The 26,736-nt window shown below is 41.6% G+C and overlaps 1 protein-coding gene across 1 annotated transcript in view; it reads right to left on the bottom strand.

The window, feature by feature from the left end:
- The window catches only part of TENM3 (teneurin transmembrane protein 3), a 776,836-nt gene that overhangs the window by 271,723 nt on the left and 478,377 nt on the right, over positions 1-26,736 (bottom strand). Inside the window, exon 4 of the mRNA XM_088446965.1 lies at positions 17,827-18,064. Within this exon, the coding sequence (XP_088303091.1) occupies positions 17,827-18,064 (238 nt within the window). The remainder of the gene's footprint in view (positions 1-17,826; positions 18,065-26,736) is intronic.

Raw genomic sequence — 26,736 nt, 5'->3', positions numbered from 1 at the left:
ATCACTCGGCAGAGACAGGCAGGCACTGCTAGTACAAAGCCTATTCTGATGTCACATATTATATGGGTTGGGTATCAATAGCCGCCGGGTGAAATGCGACGCCGAAAGCCAGAAATACCAGAATCCCGATGGGGCAGGTAAGTAAGTTAACCCTACCCTTCCCCCCTCCCAACCCTCCCTTAGGGGTGCCTAACCCTAAAACTTCCGGGGATGCCCAAGACTAACCCCCCCTTCCCGCACCCTATACCTAACCCTCCTGGGCGGGTGCCTAATCCTGAGTCCCCACAGGGGTGCCCAAACCTAACCCTCCCCCCTGCAGCTAACTGCTAACCCTTCCCGCTTACCTTCATTCGGGAAGCCGTCTCTCGGTATTCCGTCGTCGAGCTAAAGATAGGTGTCAGTGTTTAGACGCCTATCGTTAGTACTAAGCCTGGATTTCTATGCCGGGATTCCGTCAGACGGCTTCCCGTGCATCGGGATTCTAACTACATCCCGATTATATACCTCCTAAACGTCCCACTATTGGCTTGTGGACAGTGACACATTTAGAGGACTGTCCTGCTGTCTCGTGATCATGACATTCGTTCTGATTACTGTCCGTCCCACTATGCATGTACAATACATGACATCATACCCAGCAGTAGTAATAGAAGTATTAATATGCTCAATCACTGTCATAAGCTCAGTAATATGCCGAATGGTAGTACCTGTCTGCTCACTTACATACCAAACAGTAGTAATGCCCTGTTATATCATAAGCACAACAAGAGTCATGTTTAATAATAGTACATCAATAACACAACTCCAAACATTTAGACATTGGGAGAAATTAGTCACGCCACCAATCTGCAAAATCCCCGCCCGATCCACCTTAATACATCCATTTAGCCCAAATTCACACATTTGGGAGGTATTCAATAAGCAAAAGACCATTGCTAGTATACTGCCAGCATTAATAATGAATAGCAGTATACCAACAGTAGGGAAGCAATCGGGAAGCCGACTGCCTATATACCGGCAGCCGGCTTCCCGACTGTCTTATCCCGGCAAGGGTGAAATGCCGGGCGTCTAGATGGAGACCGGCGCCTGGCATCACGATGGTAGTGATGCCGAGCGCCGCGAGCAGACAGCTGCAGGGGGGGGGAGGGTTAGGTTTAGGGCTCCCGGGGGGGGACTTAGGGTTAGGCACCCCCCTGGGAGGGTTAGGGTTTGGCTGGGGGGAGGGAGGGTTAGGGTTAGGCACCCCCGGGGGGACTTAGGGTTAGGCTCCCCCCCGGGGGACATAGGTTTAGGTAGCGGGGAAGGGGGTGGTTAGGGTTAGGCACCCCTAAGGAGGGTTAGGGGGGTTAGGTTAGTGGATACTTACCTATCCACGATCAGGATTTCCAGTGCTGTCGGGCTTCCGCTGCGTCGCACTCTGCTCCTGTCGGGCTGCCGCTGACGGGAATCGAACCACCGGCCATGCGGCCGGCGGTATTTCATACCCATTCCCCAACAGTAATATACCAGCACTAATATTAATACATAGTAATAACAGGCCTGATTCAGCGTAGCACACTATTGCACAGCCACTGTGACTTTGTTACCAGCGGCTGTGCAATAACATGCTAAAGCTGCATAGATGCCTCCTGGATGCAGCATCAGATCACTCTGAGTAACCAAGGATGCAGCCACTGGCTTCAGCACTTCCAGAAAACGGGAAGGAGATCTCCACATGCACAGTACAGATCCTGCCATGTGCAGATCTTCAGACATTGTACTTGTAAGCAAACCATCGGGTTTGTGTACAACGCTGAATCAGACCCAGCATCCAGTAATATCCTTATACTAATGCACAGTTAAATGCCAAAGGTAACTTAAAAGCTGCAGTATGGGGTTAATTACTAGCAATTACAGAAGCAGAATTTGATAGCAAATAAGGACCTACACATGATCTTTTCTGTTAGAAAGCATAAAAAAGCAGTACAATAAACAGAATAAAACATGTCTGAATATACAAAGTCAAACAATAGTAGCATGTAAGTATAAAATACAGGGTGGAACACATCAAAAACAAAGTATCCAGTACAACAAACAACGGAGGAGCAACAATGTTATAATGGAAGAGGAGTCAGATGTGATTCAAACCAGGTAGTAAATTAGTACAACACCAACACATGACACATCCCACCTCGTTAGGAAGTGTAGGTGTGTGCGAGCAAAGAAGGTCTGATATTATTACAAACAAACCAAGAAAAAAAAGACATCTGAGTCTTAGCAATAGCCAAATATTAGCACCATATATTATTACATTAATTTAGTGAATGAATCCCTATGATAACTGCTGGGAGCTTATTTCATGGATGTATCACCTCTTCCATAAACAAAAATCTTTCTTGTGTTACCTTCCATTATTTCTCCATCTAGTGTGTCCGCCTGCTTTAGAAATACTGTACTACTGGTTCAAAAATCCTCCTTCCCGAACGCTATTAAAACCTCTGATATACTGAATGAGTTAAATTTTTTACTTCTTTTTACCATATCATTTCTGCGGGGTGGGTACGGGTTTCCTGGAGCTTGGGATCCAGGCTGCATATCTTCCAACACTCTGCTAGAATTCAGGTTAAGTGTGTGAGCCCATGTCACCCTTTGGGGTGTAGTCATACCGGCAGAGGCGTGACCACACAGAAACATGTCATCTCCGCTGTGATTGCGCCTTGCACTTTTTAAGCTGTGGGCCACCCCAATCCACTTCCCCTATAAACACCCTTGTATTGCTGTGAGCATAATCTTGCTATGAGGTACATACCTCCTAACCTACCAGTAGTTGGGGCATACATGCTGACCATTGGATTGGCAGGGTAGTACAAATGTATACCTCTGCCCCTCCTCCGCTCTAAGCTGTACAAGTTTACCTCTTGTCCTTCCCGATCGGTTTAGTTATGTAACACACGCATTGGTTTAGTAGACCTTCTCTGTAATGTTTTCATTAATGTCATTTTGGAGACAGGACATCCGGAATTGTACACAGTACTGAGGGAGATGTCATCCAGTAATCTATAAAGTAATAAAGCATTCTTCCTCTCCCAGCTACCAATACCTCTTCCTATAACCCAGCCCCTCACTTTGGGATGAGTCCCGCCATTCTTAGTGAGGACAGGACCATGATGTTGTGAAATCACATCACCCTTCCTTCATTGTCCCTTGGACGTCCCCTCCAGTTCAAACAGTAGGCAGGTATTGTTATAGGAGGACAATAATTCTCAGCAATAGGCTAAACATTTTACAGCTTACTATGTCCATGTACATACAGTACAATCAGAAGACAATAAAATATATAGAATACATGGTCATCTTTCTGTATCGGTACCCACCAAGACACTGTTCTAAAATGGGACCAGTCTCCAGAATTCCCTTTGTGTTTGGGTAATGGACATTTTTAGAAATTACTGCACAGAAATCTCCATAGATGCTAGGCATTCTCCTAGTTCCTATGATGACGTAGGTCCAGACCTCACCATTCAGTATTCAGACATTATTTATCACTTTCCACAGCTGTGCTGTCAATCTAACATTCTAGACGTCATGCTAAAAGTTGAACGCACATTCTTAAAGCTTATTAAAAGGTGTTATGACGTTGAAAATCCCCAAAATAATGTTAATAACTGGACCTGTACAAACACGCATTCTGACAAGCTTTCACTTGTGTTAATATGAGTCAATTTAACACTTGATAAAATACAATGGAGTTCTACAGGACTGCTCATTAAATACACTCTAGGGAAGCTTTGAGATGCGTTCATGAATATGCTTCTAATGTACTGTTAAAGCAAGGACAAAGAGCATGGTTTTGTCTACATTTGTAATAAGCATTGCTTTTCATACCTGCATGTACTGTACATGCCCTTGCTGAAGTGAGGTAATCGCTTGCGGGCATGGTCTAATAGCAAGTGATGTGTGACATCATTATCTGTTCTATGATGTCATGGGGGTGTAACCAGATCCATAGAGATAAAATATTGCAGAGAACTAAATAATTAAGTTTATTCATAGCCTGCAAAAAACAATATTAAAGCTATATGTAGCATATGCACCACCCTGAGCTACTGTGGGCACCATTAAATACAGAAAATGTCTGTGCTGAGTGTCTCTTTAAACTCTATTAAATTTTCCTTTATCACAGAATTGTAGTGGAATGTCAGGGTAACACTCAACAATGTATTTTACCTTCATGCTTCGTATAGGAACATTTCAATTTTGGGGTTTAGTGGTGCTTTACCATAATTCAATTTTATTGCTTTTAAATACTGGACCTCTAACACATCATATTATAGCATACAAGATGGGAGTAGGTACTTGGAGTTACATTGTCAGGGACATTAATTCAAAACCTAGGATTGTCCTTGGAAATTAGGGACAGTTGGCAGCTATATTTATTGTAGGCTTAAAAATGTATAGAGATTGGTCCAAAACATTCCCCTAAATGGCACAGGATGCCGCATGAATGTAAATTACGAACAGCTGCTGACATTAAACGGAAATTAATGTTGAAAAAGTGTCAGCAACAGTGTTAATGTGCATTTATACTGACTAGAGGACTACATGTCTGACACAGCTTTGTGTATATTCTGCCCTGCACAATGAGGCTTAAGTAAATAAATAAATAATACATATTTCAGAAATAGAGTCATTAAAACTAATTAAAATCCTTGCATATGGTAACTTATTAATGACTATACAGGGCCTGCTCTGCAGGAAATATTACTTAATTAAATCAGCTTGCAACTAGTGCAACTATTGTATACATTTAAAACAGGGATGGGAAACCTCAGGCCGGGGGCCGTATAAGGCCCCCAGAATCATTTGCTCTGGCCCTCTGAGCTTTTTTTCTGCTAGCCTTATCTGGCTAGCAGGGTGCCTAGAATGGCACCATGAAGCCAGAATCTATGCAGCAGTGCCGCCTGGAGCGCCCTTAGGATGCTTCAGATGGTCACACCGCTGCCCTTATAGCTCCCCGCAGCATCCTCAGGATGCTCCGAGCGTTGTTGTTATCACCGGCGATTGTGGCTCTGTCCCCATGTGACATCACACATAGCGGAGTGGCCTGCACCGGGCCCACAAATAATATTATATATATCAAAGTGGCCCTCGCCAGAAAAAAGGTTCCCCACCCCTGATTTAAAACAATGCTTCTTGGTGCTATGTCTGACGATAAAATCTCTTACATTCAATTGTCTAAAGCAGTAACATCCCATTTTCAGTGTGATTTGGGGAGAGATCTCATCTGCCACATCTAGAAAGGACCAATCACAATGCAGCTATTATTCATCTAGTACATTATATAAAAGATAACTCGTATCTGATTGGTTGCTAAAGGCATTGTCTCCATTTGCTCTTTTTAGAAGGGTTGATAAATTTCTATCACGGTATATTAACTTATACATGACGAGATTAGGAAACCTCCTTATATTTAATAGTATCAGAAAACTAGTTTTCTCGTTTTTTTTTTTTCTTTGAATTTTTTTTTTTTTGACAGAATAATATTGTATTGATTGGTAAAAAAAACAAAAAACAAACAAAAAGATGCTGTCTTGTTTGGTACACAAGAAGTATGTACTTAAATGAGAACATGTAAATTGAAATACGGTGACCTTACACCGGTGCTTTTCACTAACTATTTTTAGTGGAAACCGTAAGAGTTGATCACCATATTTAAATTTTCAAATAAATAACTTGAAATAATTTTCAGGGTAAAAATTGAAGTTGTGTCTAGCAGGATTTTTTTCCGATTTGTAACCAAGTATGTCTGTATATAAACTGCCATCTAGAAATGAGCTTCAGTTAAAAGGATAACATGCTACGTAAGTGCCTATGAATGAACTTATTGAAACATGTTTAACAGATGTAATAAAAATACAAGAAACTGTACAAAGCAAAAAAATGTTTCACTCATAACTGAGCCACCAATAATCTATTGGGGTCGTAAGTAAAATGTGGCCCCAGTATTTCATTGAGGGCCACATCACATCTGGACCACCTGTTGGCTACCCCTGATCTAAGTTGTATAACTTTATAATACAATATAAAGTTTATAATACAATATATAAATTACATTTTCAGTTACTGTTTGGAATCTCATAGAGTGAAAATCTTTAAAAATGATGTCACATTAAAAAGTGTTTTTTTATTATTGTGTATTTGTCTAAGAAACACTGCCCAATCTCGGTATATACATCAAACTGACAATAGCTCCCAGAAGATGGATGACAAATATAATAAAACCAATAAAAAATGCTAGTGTCCCTAAAACACAGTCACAGTAGACAAGTTAGTAAATGACTCAAATATTCATGACATATTTCTGAACATCATTAGATCTTATCAAAGCTGTCAGCGATCACCCATATCTGCCTAAGGAACTAGAGATGGTTATCTCAATGCCTATGACATTTACATATTTTTTTCTTTATCTATATCAGGTAAAATGACAGCTCAGGGGAAACTCACAATGAACAAAAATTGGATTAAAAATAATTTTAGTCATACATTATATTTAAGTGAAGGAACTGATTACGGTAAAATCTATTAGCATATAAAAGGGTTTTTTAATATTTTGCTAATTAATTTTTGTTGCTTAAGTTAGAACAGAAAAATATACTCTTTGAAACTATATTGTCTATAATACAAGAATGCTGTCAAGTGAAGATGCTGGAACTCAGGAGAACGCTTTTTCCCCATCTCCTTGTACACAGCAAAGGATTTCAGGATGAGAACAGTTGTCATGTGTTGCCACAATTCTATTCCTTTCCCATCTTTGGAATCCTCACACTGTTGAGCTGTTGCATGAATTTAATGTACATTGCAAATATATATGGTCTCAAAGCCTGATTCAGAGATGGGCGCAATGTAGGAGGCAGCGGAATGATTTTATTGCCACTGCGCATGTGCCAAAGCCACACTGAGAATGTGCGGTGATGGATCAGTGACGGCATCGCAGAGAGGATCTATATACAAAGTGAGTGACATGTAGACAGTGTTATGGGGGAACGGGGGTGGTGGTTAGAAAAACTATTTTCTGGGCATGCTCTGGTAAGCCCCCGATGTGCAACCGATGTTTCTGATGTTCCCGCCTTTGTACATGAGCGGCTAATGTCAGTCACCGGAGGTGGGCGTCTCAGTGTACAGGACGCTGAATGAGCATTACCATATTTTCGCAAATCCGCTGTGTATGGAATCGCAATCGCGGCAGTATTTGCGTACATCTCTGAAACAGGCCCTCAGTCACCAATAGTGACCAAAACTCAATAATCACATTACATCTGTCTTACTTTTTATTGTCAAATTTAAGTGTACATTAATCACTGCTAGCCCAATCACAGTGATAGGGATGATTGATTTGATCTCAGCAAAAAATCCCTCATTATCATAGTTCTAAATAAATGTGTATATAATATATATACATATATATATATATACACACACATACACACACAAACATACATACATATACATCATATTTAAATGCGGTCACTGTACTACTGCGGGATATCTGGCTGTACATTTTTCGATGAGATGAAATCACCCTGACACCTGCATTTGGTTAGGAAAACCCCTTTTTCTTGATGTATGCAACATGAGAGATGTAAAGAACAATAGGGTTGAGGTTGCCAAAAGGATAGGAATGGAAAGGGGCAGACTAGATGGGCCAAGTGGTTCTTATCTGCCGTTAAATTCTATGTTTCCATGTTTCTATGTCATAACTGCATATTTGAAATTTTTTACATGTCACGTACCAGTGATGTTTTGTATTAGACTGAGTTATATGAAGAAATGTTGCAATTATCAGACTTAGTTATGTGCTGACATTTTTGGTGATTTCATTTTGAGTGCTGCCTGTTCAAGTTTATGGAGATGGGTCTGAGTGCTGGGAGTCTGTTTCACCCCCTACTCACTGTAACTCCCCCCTCACTACAGCACGCTTCAGTGTCCATTGATTCTCCTACCTACATCACTTTGTCCTCTCTTGCTGCTGCTGACTGAGCTCCGATCTCTAAACACTGCAGTGCACTTCCTGGTCACATGACACATCCAAGGTGTCCATCAGTGCTCAAGGAACATCCCCCCCCATACTCAGAGGCATGCCTCTATTAGCTCTCTTTCAGTGCAGCTTACTGATCGTGGTGTGGCCCCACTGCAAGCAGTGTCTGACTATACAGAAGCGAGGCTGAGCTGTTGCTGCCTCATTTCTCGTCTCCCTGCAGTCCCAGGGAGGTCCACAAAGCTGGTGAGTGTTAACTATAAAAATGATTACAATAAACCAGTGGTTCTCAAACTTGGTCCTCAGGACCCCATAAAAGTCACGTTTTCCAGGTCACCCAGCAGGTGCACAGGTGTAGTCATTACTCACTGACACATTTTAAAAGATTCACAGGCGGTGCTAATTATATCACTTGCAATTCTGTGAGGAGACCTGGAAAACATGCACTGTTTGGGGTCCCGAGGACAGAGTTTGAGAACCTGTGCAATAGACAAAGAAGATTTTTATAAGTTATAAATATCTTCTTTGAATTATTCTAATCATTTTTATATCAAATCTCAAGAGTATGACAGGGGAGGCTCTGCACACCATGACTGCAAATTCCTGAGATAGATAGACAGACAGACAGACAGAAAGTTTGTTCTACTTATATAAAAGAAGAAGTTTGTTGCATAACTTGCATCAATCTTACTAGCATTGGTTCTTTGGTACCTTCCCTCCCCCTTTTCCTCTGTGTCACCCCTAGCCCTTTTCCTGCTCTTACACCTCAGTTATAGTTTAAGTTTAAAGTATCACTGTCATTATTAGGTGCTGCAATTGATATTTTCATAACTATTTGTTACTACATAGCTGTTAACACTTATGTCTTAAACCTCTATTTCCCAATTTGGTTTAGAATTAGTGCTTTTCCATGGGTGCTAGAAGGATCTCTAGATGTTACATTTTCTTCCAAATGGGTTTGTATTTTTGTCAATGACACACTTTTGTGAACTCTGAAATACTTATTTTGAAAGTCTAATAAAATAGATTATGAAAAGAAGAAATTTGTGTGTTTGTTGGAGAATATATTCCACAACTCTCAAGGTAAAGCTGACAAACATTATTTAGTATTGAAAAAGTAAGCTACATAGTGGCAAAGCGACAAATCTTAAATATAATATTCATTGGTTGGTCTGTTTGGTTGTCGTGTTAGGCATTCGAACACCCCTGCACCGATTAGGATGAAACCAAAGTGAGGTGGTCCAATTGGATCCTGGCCAGATTGTAGGGGTCGCACCTCCTGCTGGTGTACGCTGGGCAGAACTTTGACCTGGGAGTCTGTTCTGAGCCTTCTACTAGATGGATTTGGACGAAAACTTCACAGAGTAGTAACATTGGATCCCAGAAGACATACTAGGCGGTTGAAGTCCTGGTCAACCTCTTGTTGGTTTACATTGGGCAGAACTTTGCGCCGGGGACTCTGAGCAGAACTTTAACACAGGAAGCCTGTTCTGTGCCTTACACTGGATGAATTTGAATGAAAACTTCACAGAGGGGTGGTAATTGGTCTGGGATGCCTATGAAGTGGTTAGGGTCCCAGTCGCCGAGCAGACCTTTGACCCATGGAGCCTGTTCAGACCCAGGAAGCCTGTTCTGAGCCTTCCACTGGATAGATATGTACGAAAACATCACTCAGTGTCTACCTAGTCCTCTGCTCTGCCCCCTTCTTCTACCTTTATCCTTTTCCCCTTGCCTCCTTCACCTTCTCCTTCCCTTATCTCCCCTCCTCTGTCTGCCTTCCTCCCTCTTCTCTCCCACTACTACACTTGCATTCTCTTCTACCCCACCATGGTCCTACTACCCCACTGCTTATCACTCCCCCAACCCTCCTCTCCATGCCACCTCATCCCACCTCCATCCACAACTCATTAAACTCCCTCCCTACTTACCACCTAAAGGTTCCCTTCCCAGCATTGGTGCCCGCACAATCTCGGTCCCCAAAATTAATCTCAAATACTCGTTACAGTAATCCTGAGAATCTCATTCACATCTCTCCCACAAACACTGTCCCTTTATCCTGTGCCCTTTGGAATGCCAGATCGGTCTGTAATAAACTGGTTCCCACCCATGACCTTTTCATCTCCAACAACTTGCATCTCCTAGCCATTGCTGAAACTTGGATTTCACCTTCTGCCACCACTTCTGATGCAGCTCTCTCCTCTGGGGGCCTCACCTTCTCTCACACCCCTCGGCCAGGGGATCGCCATGGTGGTGGTGTTGGCATCCTATCCCCTGATTACACCTACCAACCTATACCCCCTGAACCATCCCTTACATTCTCAACACTTGAGGTTCATGCTATACGTCTATCCAACCAGTACACCCCCGAGTAGCTATCATTTACCATCCCCCTGGCCCTCCTTCCAAATTCCTTGACGACTTTGCTTCCTGGCTCCCCCACTTTCTCTCCTCAGACCTTCCCTCCATTATCCTAGGTGACTTCAATATTCTAATTGATATCCCCACTGAATCCTCTGCTTCCAAACTCCTTACCCTCACTTCCTCATTTGGTCTCTCCCAATGGACCTCCTCACCCTCCTATGTGAGTGGGCATTCACTTTATCTGGTCTTCACTTACCATTGTGATATTTCTGATTATTCCAATTCCCCATTCCCCCTCTCGGACCATCACCTTCTCTCTTTTAACTTATCCCTCTCTCCTTCCCCTCCTCTACCTCCTAAGGCCACTATCACTAGGCGTAACATTGAGGCTATCGACATGTCTCTTTTTCTTCCCTACTTGACTCGCTTCTCTCTCCTTTGCTCTCTCTCTTCTGCCCTGAACAAGCTGCTTCCCTATACAATGCCTCCCTTACTTCTGCTCATGACCCTACCCTCTTGTGCTTCTCCTTACTTTATTTTCAGCTACTTCTTACTCACCACTAGGACACCTACCACTTGGTGCTTATGCTCTGTTGCTTAATTGGGTGTTATGGCCACCAATGTATCAATGTATATAATCCATGTCCTTGCCCTTCATTGTATTGTATTTTACTGTAAGTCACTTTTTTGGTTATGTACCTTGTAAGGCGCTGCAGAACACTTGTGGCGCCATATAAATAAACGATAATAATAATAATATATATGCTAATAAAAGTACTCCACCATCATTCACATTTTGGAAAAGCATATAGGTGGAGAAAAACAACTCTAGGGCAAACAACAATCTAACACACACACACACACACACACACACACACACACACCTTAGAATTAAACAAGTTTGTAATTTTATGTAATTTCATTAGTTAGGACTTTACAATGAAAAATGAGAAAGACCCATATTTTGGTTACATTTAAGAGCTGAACTTGTAGATGCTTTATTTAAAAGAACTGGAAAACATGAATAAAGCTGGGTACAGATCTATACACTCTTCCCATACTACATCGGGTGATGGGGCCATCGATTGTATAGGGGTGTATGCAGTACCGTTGCTAATTAACGTCTTATAACACTCCTGCAATGGTCGGGATCAAGAGGTCGCATATTATGTGCTGTTTACTATTCATCAGCCCGACCTCCCATTCCCATAGAAGCCCGTACACACTGAGCTATGTCTGCACAGTGTGTACGGGCCTCGGAGGCAGCTGACAGGGGGTCACGCTGGGTACACAGCACCTGGCTGATCGGGGGTGTTTACCTGATCAGCAGAGTTTCAAAGAGGTGTGCACTCAGCTTAACAATATTGAATGTGTTTGTATTGAAATTAAAACAACGAACATTTCGAATTGCTGAAGTAGAAGAGTCAAGAACTTGAAGTCACTTTTCTGCATTATATTACAGATGTTTGGGGCACTGGGCTGTAAAGTGGATGAAAACTAATATATGTACATTTAAAATTAAAATCGCAAGTCCATCCATCAAGATGTAATGTTTTTGTTTTTCTAAAATTGTACAATTTGCCATGCACCACAGTCATGTGGCACATGAGGTAATGGGCAGAGGGGCTTTGGAACACCCCTCTAAACTTTGTTTTCACTGTGACATCCTCCCCCACCTTGTTCCCCATCTGCCATCACATGACATACTGGCAGCTGTGTGAGCCCATGTCTTTCAGTCACACTTCTTTTACCTACAGAACTATGTTAAAAAGAACATAGGCCCTCATTCAAAGGTGGTCGCAAGAAGCGAGCGCTCGCTCTGAATGAGGGCGGCCGCTTGACTGTTCAAGTGCGACCTCCTGGTCGCTAGCTAAGCTGTAGGTTACCACCCACAGCTTTAGCGACCGATCAGGTTGATAGTCGCGATGGTCAAAACCATCGCGACCATCGGGGCTTGCGACGAGACCCTAAGGTTGGGTCTCGGCAACCGCAAGCCCCAGGGAGCTTCCTGCTCTGATCGAGCAGGAAGATCCCCACTGACATCACTGCTGATGTCAGTGCAGCCGCCCACAAAACGGCAGGCGTTCCTTAAGGAACGCCTCCGTTTGTGAAACCAACCCCCCAGCCACGCCTACAAAACGGGTCGAGCTGTAGATCAACATCGACAGCCGCTCCTTTTGTTGTGAGCTCCGGAGCGAGAGAGAACAGTGCGCAGGGCCTAAGCATCGATCCGGTTGCGAGAGCTCAGCGCTTGCGACTGGGTCTGAATGAGGGCCATAGTGCTTTGTATAGGGATAGCTAAGGTAAGGACTATAAAATGTATGTTGAGAAGAGTTACTTACTGTAAGTTGCTAATGCTATCTAAAGCAAAACAATTCTAGGTGGATTTGCTGCTTTAAAGTTGTAACCTTGACAATAAAATTAGGACTTCAGGAGATTACTGTACATTACAATTAATTTGGGGAAATGGTCTGTTAATTGCAAAACATTTCTCTGAAGCATGCCGTGTATATTAATGGACTAGGACTTGCTGTTACATATTCTACTGAAATATAAACACAACGTTATTCCAGGGTGTTTCTATTTATCAATGAATTGAGCACCACCCAGGGCTGAGATAGAATTAACCTGTCACCAGGAACTTGTCAAATTGAATATATCTATCCCTAGTTGTGCTAGGAGAGAAGAATACTACCTGGGATATCGGAGATAAAACACCTGGGAAAGCTGTACCCATTCAGAAGCCACACAAGCTACGTACTCCCCCCCCCTCTCCCTTCCCCAGTGAAATCTGCCACCTCAGTGTGTCAGTTGCAGTCCATAACTGCGCTGGCTTCACTGTGACTAGAAGTGACTTTCCATTGGAAGCACTATCTGCCAATCACACACAGGACAGGCAGTCCCAGGGGGAGGTTCTTTATTCCCCTGGGACTTCCTGTCCGGGCTGCAATTACCAGAGAGCGTGCCTCCAGTGGGAAGCTGCTCCTCTGCCTTTTAGACAGCTCTACCTGGCTGCAGCCAATGCAGGCCATAGAAGCCGGTGTTTTGCACATGTGCAGTGCCACCGCCGTTTGTGCGAATTCGCTGGTCCCAGTGTCTGCCAGACCCATGCACAGGTGACGGGACTGGCCAGCCAGGATAGTCTTCCCCTCTCCTTTTGCAGCAACAGTCATCCTCATCCAAGAGGGTAAGAGCCACTGCTGGACATGCCAAATTGATGCTCACAGTCTACTTTAATACTTAGCTTCCCCCTTCCCACACACTCTAAGGTCCATTTTTGTTAGAAGACAAATGGGGTAAAAATGAAATTCCTGGGGGTAATGGACGGACAGCCGGGCATGCATATGAATTATTCTATGCATGCCCGGCTGTCCGTCCATTACCCAGGGGCGTTATATGGGGGCACTACTACAGGGGCATTATATGGGGGCACTACTATATGATTTCTTTCCTTTCAAATCAAGGGGGTAATGTCGGCGTATCTAAATATATTTTGGGGTAAAAGGTAAAAAAGTTCCCTGACCCCTGCTCTATTGGGAAAGGGGGGCCTGTAATGAGTACAGTCCCCAGTTTTGCAATGTAGACCCTCGTCTTGACAGATGCATTTAATATACTATATAATCATATGTGTCTGTTGTTCCCTTTTTCTGGAAATGTCATCTCCCTTTAGTTCTTCTTCTTATTAATTATAAGCATTTTGTATCCTTTATGTATGCACGTAGTAACAATAATGCAAGGGCACTGATTAGAGAGCTACAGAAATCTTGGACGGTCACAGAACTGTATCACAAGCTCTGTTCCTGAACTAGAATTTACGTTTATTAATGCATTGAGCATTCTGGTGGAAGATTGTATTTTGATGTGTAAATCTCTTACACAAAGTACTTTATTCATGTACAAAATTTATAAATGTATACATGAATTGTTTAGCTCAGTGTACAGTATGTGAGTAATTATAACACATTCTGCATAGCTAAATTATTATTGGCAAATATGCCTCAGATCTTAGTCACAATAATAACAGACTCGGAAAACATATGAATAGTTAATGATTTCCTATGCCGCTATATCATTTATACCTGCTTTTCTTCCTTTTTTTTTGTAAGTAGGTAATAATGACCTGTCGATATTTATAATTTGTCGAATGCCAGTCCTTAGCATTGCTATGAATATTCAGTCTGACATAGAACCTGGAAAAACAGTCTTTTAACTTCATCAAATAAATGTGGAGGTGACAGCGGTGATTTACAGTCCTGATTAATTGTTCAGCTAGTGCTAATTAATCGGGGACATTTAGCAGTGTACTAATGAGTCTCACAATAAATCGTTGTATACCATGTCATAACTGATGTGAAGAGAAATGATAAGTCCATCTCCATTAGCCTTCCCTGCTTTATACAGGCTGTATGGGGCATGCAGATGTTTGAGGCTCTAAGGTCTCAGTGACAAACGTATAGAAAAGATTGTACTCACAACATCCTCTCACCAAGCTTTTTTACTCTGTATAGCACATCATAAAGGAATTTCTTCTGCAACATTTTCTTTTAATAGACTATATAATGGTATGCTGGAAACACATAACTATATAATATACACAAAACGTTTAGGCTAGTGTCTGCAATTTAGAAGCTGCATTTGTCATAAAAAAGCTCAGAAGAAAAATGCAGACACATTTAGAAGTATTTTTTATGTATTTTTTAAACTGCATGTGAAGCCTGTGTGCGACAGCCTGCAGTGTTCTACACTGACGTGCATGGACCTGGAATTCAACAGATTTTTATTTGCTAGATGAAAACGGTAAATGTTATATTTGGAGGTGTTAGAAGTTTTGGAAACCATGTGCCAACAAAGGACAGATCTCACAGATTTTATTAATAGTAAAGAAGTTTTTATATGTGGCACTGATGGCCTTTTTTCCCGTTTCATATGAAATATAGGGGTCTATTTACTAAGCAGTGTTAGGAAACAAAGTGAAAAGTAATAAGGTGCCAGCCAATCAGCTCCTAACTGCCATCTCACAGGCTGTGTTTGAAAAATGACAGTTGGGAGCTGATTGGCTGGCACCTTATCACTTTTCACTGTCTCCTAACACTGCTTAATAAATAGACCCCATAGTATCAAATCCTCTAATGATTGGAGAAGTGGAGAAGTTACCCATAGCAACCAGCTTCTAGCTTTCATTTATCAAGCATTGTCTATAAAACGTATTCACCAGATTTCCAAAAGAATCCAAAAGCCTTTATTTTGTATAAACAGTAGCATTAGCTATATACTAAATAAAGGCTTTTGGATTCTTTTGGAAATCTGGTGAGTGCTATGTTTGGACTACTGCCCATATCTACTAAGTGATGCACCCCAGTGGATTGAAGATAAAACACATGTGTGGACTATGTTTTCATGCATGTGTGTGTATTTGAGATCATAGGGCCTCCTCTCTTAAGTGCCCCCCACCCCGAAGGTAAAGTAACAGAAAGCAGCGCTCTCCAAGATTTGATAAATCTCCCACTAATATAACACATGGTCATTAACACGCAGACACTTTGTGACCACAACTTTTCAGAAGTGTCCTAGTAGGAACCAGCCTGTGAGCATAAATCTGTTAGTTTACTAACTTGTTATCCACCCTTTCACATTGTTTGACATATAATTACCATATCAGTGTGTGAAAAGTCTATTGCATTAGCAATAGCACTTTGATTTTGAGTACTGGTGCTTGTCTTTTGATGAGCTTCATGAATTTGATTGAATGATAAAATAATTGAAGATTTAATTCTATTTTCAATTTAAAAAAAAAAGTGAAGCAAAGTTTTAAAATAGGTGGAATACATTTGCTATTCTGCTAATGTTTTAACAAAATTCTTACAAAAGTCAGTATTTAAGATGCACTACCATTTAGTAAATGGTGACAGTGCTGGGACTCAGGGCCTGATCCCTACAGCCAGTATTCCAAGACCTCCACTGTTTCCCCTTACAAATCAGAGTTAAAGTCCCAATCATAAGTTGCTATCAAGAGACCGAGGCTTGTGATTGGTCTTCACAGCTCCCAACCACTTCCAATTAAAAGTGTTTTATATAAATGGCACACTTTATATTATTTTAATTAATTGTCTTTTAACTGCTTGGTAATGCAGGGACTACCCCTCTTCTCCACCCAGGGAAGCTGCTACATGCAATAGCCATTATCCCAAGTGGAAATGTCGCTTTAAGGATCCCAAAGAACTTTGGGACATCTCATTAACCACTTAAACTGTCAATGACACAAGTGATGTGACCACAGACAAAAGTGCTTCAGCTGGCAAGGTCACATCACATGTGACTGTGCCGCCCCACTATGTCCCTGCCTTTAGAAGAGGAGATCCATTCTGCAAGTGCAGAACAGATCTCCTCTGACTGCTTGGATCCCCCTGCATTGATGCGGCTGTCTCTGATCGCCAATATCACTGCCGGAATCAGACCCCAGAATGCCAAGCGAACGGCATTCTGGAGCACATGCACTGGGGATCAAAGTGCTAGGAGGGAACGTGGTTCCCTTCTGAGCACTACTTGACTGATCTCTACAAGTGCAGAGATCAGCTGCAGCAGACTAATCCTCAGTCATCCATGGCACACGCTCAGCTGCACTCTGTAGTGTTCATTCTAGCACCCTGCACCTGTCACAACCCGTGCAGTTCCGCTTTCCTGCCTGGGGTGTCGCTCTCTGCTGTGGTGCTTCTAGCACACTTTGGTCTGTATCTTAATGGTTTGTTGCATTAGCTGAGTGTGCTAGAAGCATCAGAGCAGAAAGAGACACCCCAGGCAGGAAAGAGGAACTGCACAGGTTGTTACAGGTGCAGGGTGCTAGAATGAAGACTAGTCTGCATGCCTATGGGGCGGGGGTGTGGGTTAACTAGCATTACTGGGGGAGGAATAATATGCAGAAATATGATGTTGTAGGTGGGGTGAAATAATAAAATAAAATTCACATCAGTAGGAGGAGGATGGGGGTGCAAAAAAAGAAACAGGGGCTTTATACAGGGGGGTTGGTTTATTAAACAGTGATTTTTTTACTCCTAAGGGGTGTGTGGGGGGTACGGTTATTAGGATTTATGATCACTGAGGGGTCTATTACAATGGGGGTGGGAAGTTATTTTATAATGGGGGGTGCAAAACAACCCCTAGAGATATACGTTTTCAAAATAAAATGTTTATATATATTAGTAAAAATTATTTTGTAAACTTTATTAAATAATAAATAAAAACTACAATTTGTGGGCGGTTTGGTTGAAAAAATAATTGTCAGTTAAGTGAATAAAAAAAAACAAAGGGCAAGATCCCTGTTTGTCAATTATTATCACAGGGTTTAAATTAACAATAAACAAATCATCAATGATATTGAGAAGTTGAGACAACTACTTATATTTACCCAGAATTACTGCCTTAGCTGGTTACACAGCAGTGCACAGATTTACCTGCTCTCCAGTGGCACATTACTGCCAAGGACCCAGCTGTCCTGCAGCTGGACGGACTCAGGTGTGGTTTGCAGCTCGGCGGGCAGCGCAGCCGGCGGGGCCGGACTTTGGTTCCTCCTATGTGTCAGAGAATTGCGGTTGAGGGATGTGATGGATGGCTGCTGTACTGCGGGATGCTGCTTGTGAGGTGGTGGTAAAGGCTGCAAAGTTGACTGACCTTGGCTGTTGGGGGATTGCTCTGTGGAATAAGCAAAAAAAATCATATTGTCAGCAGGCTGAAGTTTATCAAATAGCAATTAAAAAAGAAAAAAAGTCTAAATTGACATTTCCACTGACATAACTGAACTTTGGAAATCCAATACTTTAATTAACATTAAACAGATGGTAAACTGGTGTTCAGATCTCTTTATATTGGATTAAATTTATATTAGTATATTTATAAAGAGAACTTGACAGAGATCAACAGTCAAAACAAAAAAAAAATAGAAGAAAAATAAAATGTTAAAAATAGGCAATAGCAATTCTTTCCCAGATCAGAGGTTCTTTAAACACGTGTAATTCCTATAATTATTATAACAGTGTTTCTTTTAAGCATTACTTAACAGTAATCATTTGTAGCAAGCCGGTAGCTTAACAGCGGTATACCCTGCCAGTTTACAGGATTTCAGAATGTGTAGGTTTGTACTTGATTTGCTAATAGATACTAAGTATTCTTCAGCAGAAGGTCACTCTGTGAAGCAGATGTTGTAGTATAGATATTTACCAGACTGAATCACATCTGATTACGACGTCAGAAGACTCATATACTTAATGACCGTTACGTTCATTACAATACAGGCAGGAGAGAATTCCCCATTTCATACAAATGTACCCCATACATATTAAAAGTATTCCATTTCAGTTGTAAAGTGGTAAAAGGTTTCATTTAATAAAAAACAGCAAAGTACTTATGCGTGCAGAGAATAATGTGAACACATTTATGTGTATTTAGAGTTTATACATTTATTGATAGCTTTAAAACATAAGTTACTATATTAAAGTGTTTTAGGCTGTGTTTTAAGGATCTGCTCCTCTAATTGTATACAAACAAGGTCATTGCATTAACACCCATTAATAGCATAAATTGGAGCATCTAAGATACAGTACAAGAAAATCCACCAAGAATACACTGCATACAGCCTGGATGTTTCATCTCGTTTAATGTGGAAAACAGTATGCTTGCATGTTCTATTAATGTGACTGCTGACTAGAAGTATAAGACTTATGGTCTGTTATATAAGATTCACAATCATTCCTTAGCTTGAGTCATATACAGTGCTCTGAAACTACTAATACTTGGCAATGTAATTTTAAAAAGTACAAGTTAATATGACTTCTGGTGTTAAATATGAGTGGGAAGGATGTACTATATGGCTTGACTACTGAACCTGTAAACGGACAAGGCCTAACTAATACCTCTTTTACACCAAAACCCGAGACCGACCTGGGTTTTCAGACATGGTTCCAACCCAGGTTAGACCCAGGTCAGACACCATTTACACAGCACCATCGATCTGCGTTATCTCAGGTCAGCCCCATTCACACTGAACCTGGGTCTGCCCTGCTAAACTTGTGAGGTCATAAAAAGTGGGAGGTGACTGCTCCACAACCACCAATCAGCTCATTTAGGCATGACAAAGGTTGGATAACCCGGGTTGCGCCGTTTACACTGCACCATTACCCAGGTCCATCCTGAGTCCGAACCTGGTATATACCTGGGTTGGATTGCTGGGTTACTTGACCCAGGTTATTTTTCAGGGACCCTTTTACACTGAGCTGCAAACGGGTAGACCCAGCAAAAACCCAGGTTTTTACTCTGGTGTAAAAGGGGTATTAGTGTACTGAATGTCTTGGTTTAGCACCAGTGTGTATGGATGGTCCTCCTAGCACTTATGGAAGGTGGACACCTAGGGGTATATTTACTAAAGTGCAGGTTTTTAGAAGTGGAGTTGTCGCCCATAGCAACCAATCAGACTCTAGCTATTATCTTCTAGAACAGTAGTGTCAAATTTGGGCCCTCCAGCTGCAGTGGAACTACACATACCAGCATGCAGTGCCACAGTTTTGCTATTAGGGCATGCTAAAAGTGTGGCAGGGCTTGCTGAAATATGTAGTCCCACAAAAGCTGAAGCGCCCGAGTTTGACACCACTGTTCTAGAAGGAGCTAGATAAATGAGAAATAGAATCTGATTGGCTGCTATGGGCAACAACTCCACTTCTAAAATCCTGCACTTATAGTAAATATACCCCCTACTGTCTGCTCTTGAGAGATGTCTCTGCAAACTAGAAATGCATCTGAGTGTGTGGAAAATTAGAAACCACATTGCGCAAAAGACTGAGTCACATAAAAAGCCGACCTCCTGTCACTGCAGAGAACAATCACTTGTCATTTTATCATACAGGTAGAACACTAAAGAGGAGTTCAGCATATTTCAAAACACAGAATCGCTGTAATCATTATAGATAAACTGTGTGTCAGCTATAAAACATATAAACAGAGTAAAAGATGACCTGGGACAGTGGGTAAAGAAATAGCTGTAGTATAAGGTGAACAGAGAGTTTAACCTACCATTCACCTGGGTGAGTCTCAGGTTGAAAACAAACTAAATAAGCAAATTACATACTGGGCAGCGCTCTATCTCCCAGCGTGGCTCCTGTGCCCCACATTTAGCACTGAGTACTTCCTACTGGTGCAGTGGGCTGATGAATAGTTGTTAAAGGCAGCGAGGGGGAGGCAGAGCCACTAGCGTGCTAGTCAGTGATGACTAAGTATGCTGCTCTCCTCTACATATGTTCTCTCAGTCCAATAACGAAGGGCAAAGGGTGGGTGAGGGTCATGTTTTTGCATAAGGTTTCTACTGCTATCCAGTTAACAAAATTACATCATGAATCTTTAAAACCTGGGACTATCCGTGGAAGCCAGTAGAACTATGCAACCAAGTTAAATTGAATAAGACATTTAATATTTTTGATCCAATGCACCATTAAAAATAAAATAGATGAAGAAAAAGTCCAACACAACAACATACTTCTACTTCAAACCCAATATGACAAAGCAAACTAATCACCCTATCATGCTAAAAATGGGGAGCACAGGAACTATTTCTCCAAATATTGGTTAAATATCAGTGGACATTTTCAAAGCACCTACAGCCCAAATTCATTAATGATGTCGGCAGAAAGATTTCTGCAGCAGTTTTAAGGGGAGATGGGCTAAGCATAGGGGAGTGATAAAATGGAGAGAGATAAAGTACCAACCAATCAGCTCCTGTCACTTTACAAGCTGAGTTTGAAAAATGACAGTTAGGAGCTGATTGGTTGGTTCGTTATCTCTCTGCAAGACTTAGCACATCTCCCTCTTAGTGTACAATATAATTCTTGCAGTTACAGTATCTTTGGACAGAAATTCGTATCATGTCAGAACATTTCAGAGTTGATGATTGCTCACTTTGCTCCATGAGCAGAACAGGCCACGTACCCGCTACAAAGGAATAGCTTTGATTTTTACAGCGAGATATTCTTAGCCACAGCAATGCCTAGTGAAAATCGCTTTGCCCATATCATGCTAGCTCACACCGATTCTATTATCAATAAATGTTTAGTACCATTTTCCATTTGATTACCATGTACAGATGGATGGACAGGACTAGAGAATCACATAAATTCATCAAAGAGTTATGAGTCAGGTTGATTTTACAGCAATTAATCAGTGCTGCCTTTATCCACACCAGTGGGTGTCATTGTATTTGATTAGAATCACTGCTCAGGCCTTGGAGGTACATTTCAACAAGACAGTTACAAGGTAATTCAACCAGTCAAAGCAAGCACCCAATTAAAACTGATCTGTCTTTAGAAAACTGATACTACAGAAAAAGTCGGTTTAATGTATGTCGTACAGTAGTATGGAAAGTGCCTAGATAGACGTGCAGGGGCTGATACTGTACCTTGTATTATAAAATATTACATGCTGGTATAGTAATCATGTTCATGATGAACTAGTATAATTGTATCAGTGCTGTAAACACTGCAATGTGATATTTACTCAGTAAAATATTATCTTTCTCTGACATTAACAGATATTTTCTGTATCTCAGAATCCAAACTCAGAAATATCAAGTTCACGTGGGCTTGTGCACATAGATCTAGACCTAGCGTTTACACATGAGGCATATTTACCTGGTCATAGTGGAACATTTACTAGACTTCATGTGCAATTCAATTCTAAGGGGTCTATTTAGCATTCCTATTATTCCTGTCTCTGTGCATGGCTTATGTGGTGGGGGTGCAATGTAGGCACCCTTAATATACCTGTGCATGGCTAAGGGTGGGCTGTAATGTGAGCACCACTAATGTACCTGTGTCTGTGCATGGCTTATGAGGTGGGGGTGTAATGTAGGCACCCTTAATGTACCTGTGCATGGCTAAGCGTGGTCTGTAATGTGAGCACCCTAAATGTACCTGTGCATGGCTGAGGGTGGGCTGTAATGTGAGCACCCCTAATGTACCTGTATCTGTGCAATTCTTATGGTGTAGGGATGCAATGTGAGCACCCCTAATGTACTTGTGCATGCCTTATGGGGTGGGGGTGTAAAGTGAGCACCCCTAATGTACTTGTGCATGCCTTATGGGGTGGGGGTGTAATGTGAGCATCCCAAATATACATTACATGTGTCTGTACATGGCTTATGGGATGGGCTGTAATGTGAGCACCCCTAAAGCGGTAAGCAGGGGTGTGTGTGTGTGCATGTATGCACGTGTGTGTTTTGTTGATTACAATAGCAGGTAACACGGACCCGCAAGTGTCACTGCTCCCAGGACTTGAGTCAGTCCCAGGGAGGGAGAGAGCTAGAGTCTGATGCTAGGTGCCAAAGTAGCAGCAATGTTTTATTGTTAGGGGCTCCCACATGTTTGTTGCCCAGGGGCCCCCACAGACCTTATTCTGGCCATGGATGGGGATAGTGATCACAGGGTGATGTGAGTACAGTAACCTTCAATCAAGTGCAAAAAGCCCCATCAGCAATTTAGGTCTTCAGAAATAGAACCCTTAAGGTGCCTACACACTTGGCGATGTGCTCACGATCCGACATTGTGTCAGATTTCCCCTTGATTTCCCCTTGAACTGTCCCCAGCAGATTCCCAGCAGTCGTGGGCACGATTTGGTTTTAAAAACTGTCCAATGTGACAAACGATCTATCGTGCCTCCAAACTATTCCAGTGCATCCTGACTGAGATTGTCAGATCTGCCCTACAGCACGGCAGATCTGAAGATGCGATGTACGACCTGCAGGTACACGCATCGGCATCGTGATCGTGAGTGGACACTCATGATTTGGACATATTTTACACGATTTGTCGTCACGATGCGTCGAAATCGGGCAAATCGTGTAAAATATCACTAAGTGTGTAGGCACCTTTAATCTCCTCAATTGTGCACTAAAAAATAAAATAATTAAAATAATTGGTGATGCATCTACTTCGTTTACAAAATACAGCAATGCACAGACAGCAAAGGTCTCACAATGCATTACTCCTGTACTCAGGCATATTAGGCGAGGGGAAAAACCCATTGCCATTCAGTTGCTAAGTCTTCAAAAGTATGAAAAGGAAATTACATGCAAATCTGAAAAGGGCAAATTACAGGTTTTTATACTATTTACTTTAATGTGACTAAGATAAAATGACTTTGGCTAACAATTCTTCAAATGTCATATTGTCAAAGTTCCCATCAGTAAAATGGTTTAAAGGCTCTCGATTAATATTGCATGCAAGAACTGAAATTACATCCTTTGTCGTTTAGTTCCTAATGGTGCAAGTGATATCAATCAAGTGGTGTTTTATGAAGCGTGTGTGATTTTTATTGCAGGCTGTTTCTGAAACTCTTGCTCAGGTTTTTAAAAGAAGCTTCTGACTTACAGTAAACATAACCCGCAATCATCAAAATTGAAAAAGGACACATTTTTGACCATGTGTTAATTATGTACTACAAGGAAATTACTACGTACACAGATCGATTGAAATGCAGATAACAAAACGTACATATTGACTAGTGTACTGTCTTGCAATGTCCCTTCTTTGTTCTATTATTTCTGTGGATAAACATTTTTCTTTTTTGTGGATTCAGGTTACATCAAAAAGTACAAGAATAATTAAATGTAGAACAGATTACCTTTTCATTATTGTGTTATCTTATTTGCTAAATATACCATCCAAACAATAACAGGTAGCATATATCATAAAAATCATTTACATCAAGAGAAAACTAGAAGTAGAGAAAAGGGAATAAAAAGTGGCAAACAACTGCTAAAATCCATCCATTGCCTAAATACAGAGGAAATCATACTGGGCACAGAACCAATATTGATGAGAACTCAGTCAATCAAAATCTGTCGCCTACATACATTATAGATATCCATCTTGTGGGCCAGTTGTAATGTGGCACATCCAACCAATGGCTCTCATTTCCCTTGAGAACAATGGGGTAGATGTATGATAGTGGCACTTAACATGCCGCTATAACACTTCCCGCTTCGCCTCTTTACCGAGGCGAAGCAGGAAGCACTACCGATGAGATGTAAGAACATCTCATCGGCCGGAGAGGGGGAGCGTTAACGCCCCCCTCCGGCGCTACCCGCTAGAGACCACAGCGCATCAGCCTAGTGCTGATGCCCTTTGTCTCTGTCCTGGCCGGCTCCACTGAGCATGCGTGGGATCTCGCAAGTATCGCGAGATCCACGAGAGCAGCCTGGAGCCGGCAGCAGGGACAGCGCTGTCCCTGCTGTGGAGACAGGACAGCGCCAGGCTGTAGCTGTCTTTAACGACAGCTACAGCGGGCCGAACGGTCAGGCGATATAACCGTTTGTACATGGCCCAGGCTATCGGCGCTGCTATCTATAATGACAGGGGCGCATAGCGCCCATGTCATTTACCACCCAGACCCCCGATCATACATCGGGGAGAAGCGGTATCAGCGCACATAACGTGCGCTGATACCGCTTATGGGCTTCATACATCTCCCACAATGTGCAGTGTGCTCTGGTTGGTTGGGTAATGTTTCCTTCCCAATGGTCAGTAAGGAACATTAGATTGTGATTGCTTGACTAATCTAGATTGAAAGTCTCTTTCCAGCCAATGGGAAGTCATAGCTCCCCAAACAAACCGAGCACAGCCATGCACTGGAAACCTGTACATTGGACAAATACTGTGAATATGGAGTGATTTGCTTTCTAGTGTTTGTAGTATCAGTGGATGGTGTGAGTGTGAGATGGGGGGTGACGGGGGTTTATGTATCAAGCAGTAAAAAACAGTGGAGAAGTTGCCCAAAGCAACCAATCAGCTTTGAAGTAGCATTTATCAAGTACATAATAGGTAGGAGCTGATTGGTTGCTATAGGCAACTATTGTCCTTGTTTTTAACTGCTTGATACATATGCCCCACTGTCTGTGAGTGATATAAGCACTATGATAAGTGAGAGTGTAGTACAGTGTTATGGGTGCTTTCCAGCTGTCTGTGTCGGTGTTATGGGGTAAATATAATATATATGCCTTGCTGTCATTTTCCTATTTTCTCCTTTTTTATATAGTTTTGGTTGTTTGAAGTCCTTTACCTTACATTATACCATATTTCCTGGTCCCATGAAAAGTATTCAATAGAAATCTGACTGCATATGGAATCATTTTTCAGCTCTGTGGAATGCACTTATGTTTTTTTCAGGAGAAAAATACATAAAGAAGACAACCAGATATATATATCTAATGAATATCTAATGTACACTTTGTACTTCAAGAAATCTGAAAGCACAAGTTGTTCATTATAAGTTTCTATCTATTGTATTCACACGTGCTGGTGGTACAGAGGTCATGCCCTGTATATATGTGCTGTTTATCTTAAACGTCATATGTATAATTGCACATTCAAGCTGTTCCAAACAGATGTGTGGATAATGCAAATTCTCATACACAAGAGATTTCTGTTCCTTTCTTTTCAAGAAAACAATGCAATGCATGATCCTGTAGATACAGTCAATGTACACTTAGTGTGTACTTATATTAGGATTGGATAAGACACTGATCATACTACTACATTGGGCACAAAACATGTAGAGCTACCTAAGACCATGTTAATGAATAATAAAGTAAAAATAAAAAAAAATATCTGCTAAACCAGGGGAAAAACTGAAAAGAAAAGTCACATATATACAGTTATATAGTCTCATATTGCACATGGTGGAAAAATAGCGGCATATTATGAAGTAACCTATTATGCATTTATCTGGTTTATGTACAGTACTGAACTATTGTGACAATAATGTAGAAGGCTTTATCTAGCTTAGGTGAAGTTCAGTGGAACGCTCCGCACAGAAGCAGAGAACAGTTCACCATAATTAAAACCCACTAAAAATAGCCACAGTTGTAAGCTGTCAGGTGATTTATACCTGAGCTCTGATCCCACCAGCTGCCCCAGTGTTTATTCCTCAATTAATGAGAAGACATCTTAGGGAGAATGTATAATATACTCAGCAGTACAGTATTTGTAGACAGAATGGACCGTACACATTTTGTGGTGTAACAGTGTGTGCTGAAGGGTTTTTGTTATGTGTTTTCATTGGGGAGGAGTATTTAAAATGTCCATTTAGGTAGATGTTGCTTCAAAAATGGAAACATAATATGTCAGCGGAGACTCTCGATTTTGTCAGAAGGAGACTCTCAACTTTGGTTCTGCTCTCCTGGAATCCCAGGAGACAAGACCAGCCTCCTAGATATTGTTGCCTACTTCTCCAGTGAAGTGGGCAGCCTAAGGTTTAATGACGCAACTTACAGTGAATTGCGTTATTGTGATCCAGCCCCTGCTGCACAATGCAGCACATGAAAGTCC

Source organism: Taudactylus pleione, unplaced genomic scaffold (genome assembly GCF_031769625.1).
Source record: "Taudactylus pleione unplaced genomic scaffold, aTauple2 ptg000408l, whole genome shotgun sequence".
Lineage (NCBI taxonomy): Eukaryota > Metazoa > Chordata > Amphibia > Anura > Myobatrachidae > Taudactylus > Taudactylus pleione.
Note: the sequence above shows the minus strand (reverse complement) of the source record. Positions and strands in the feature narration are given on the sequence as shown.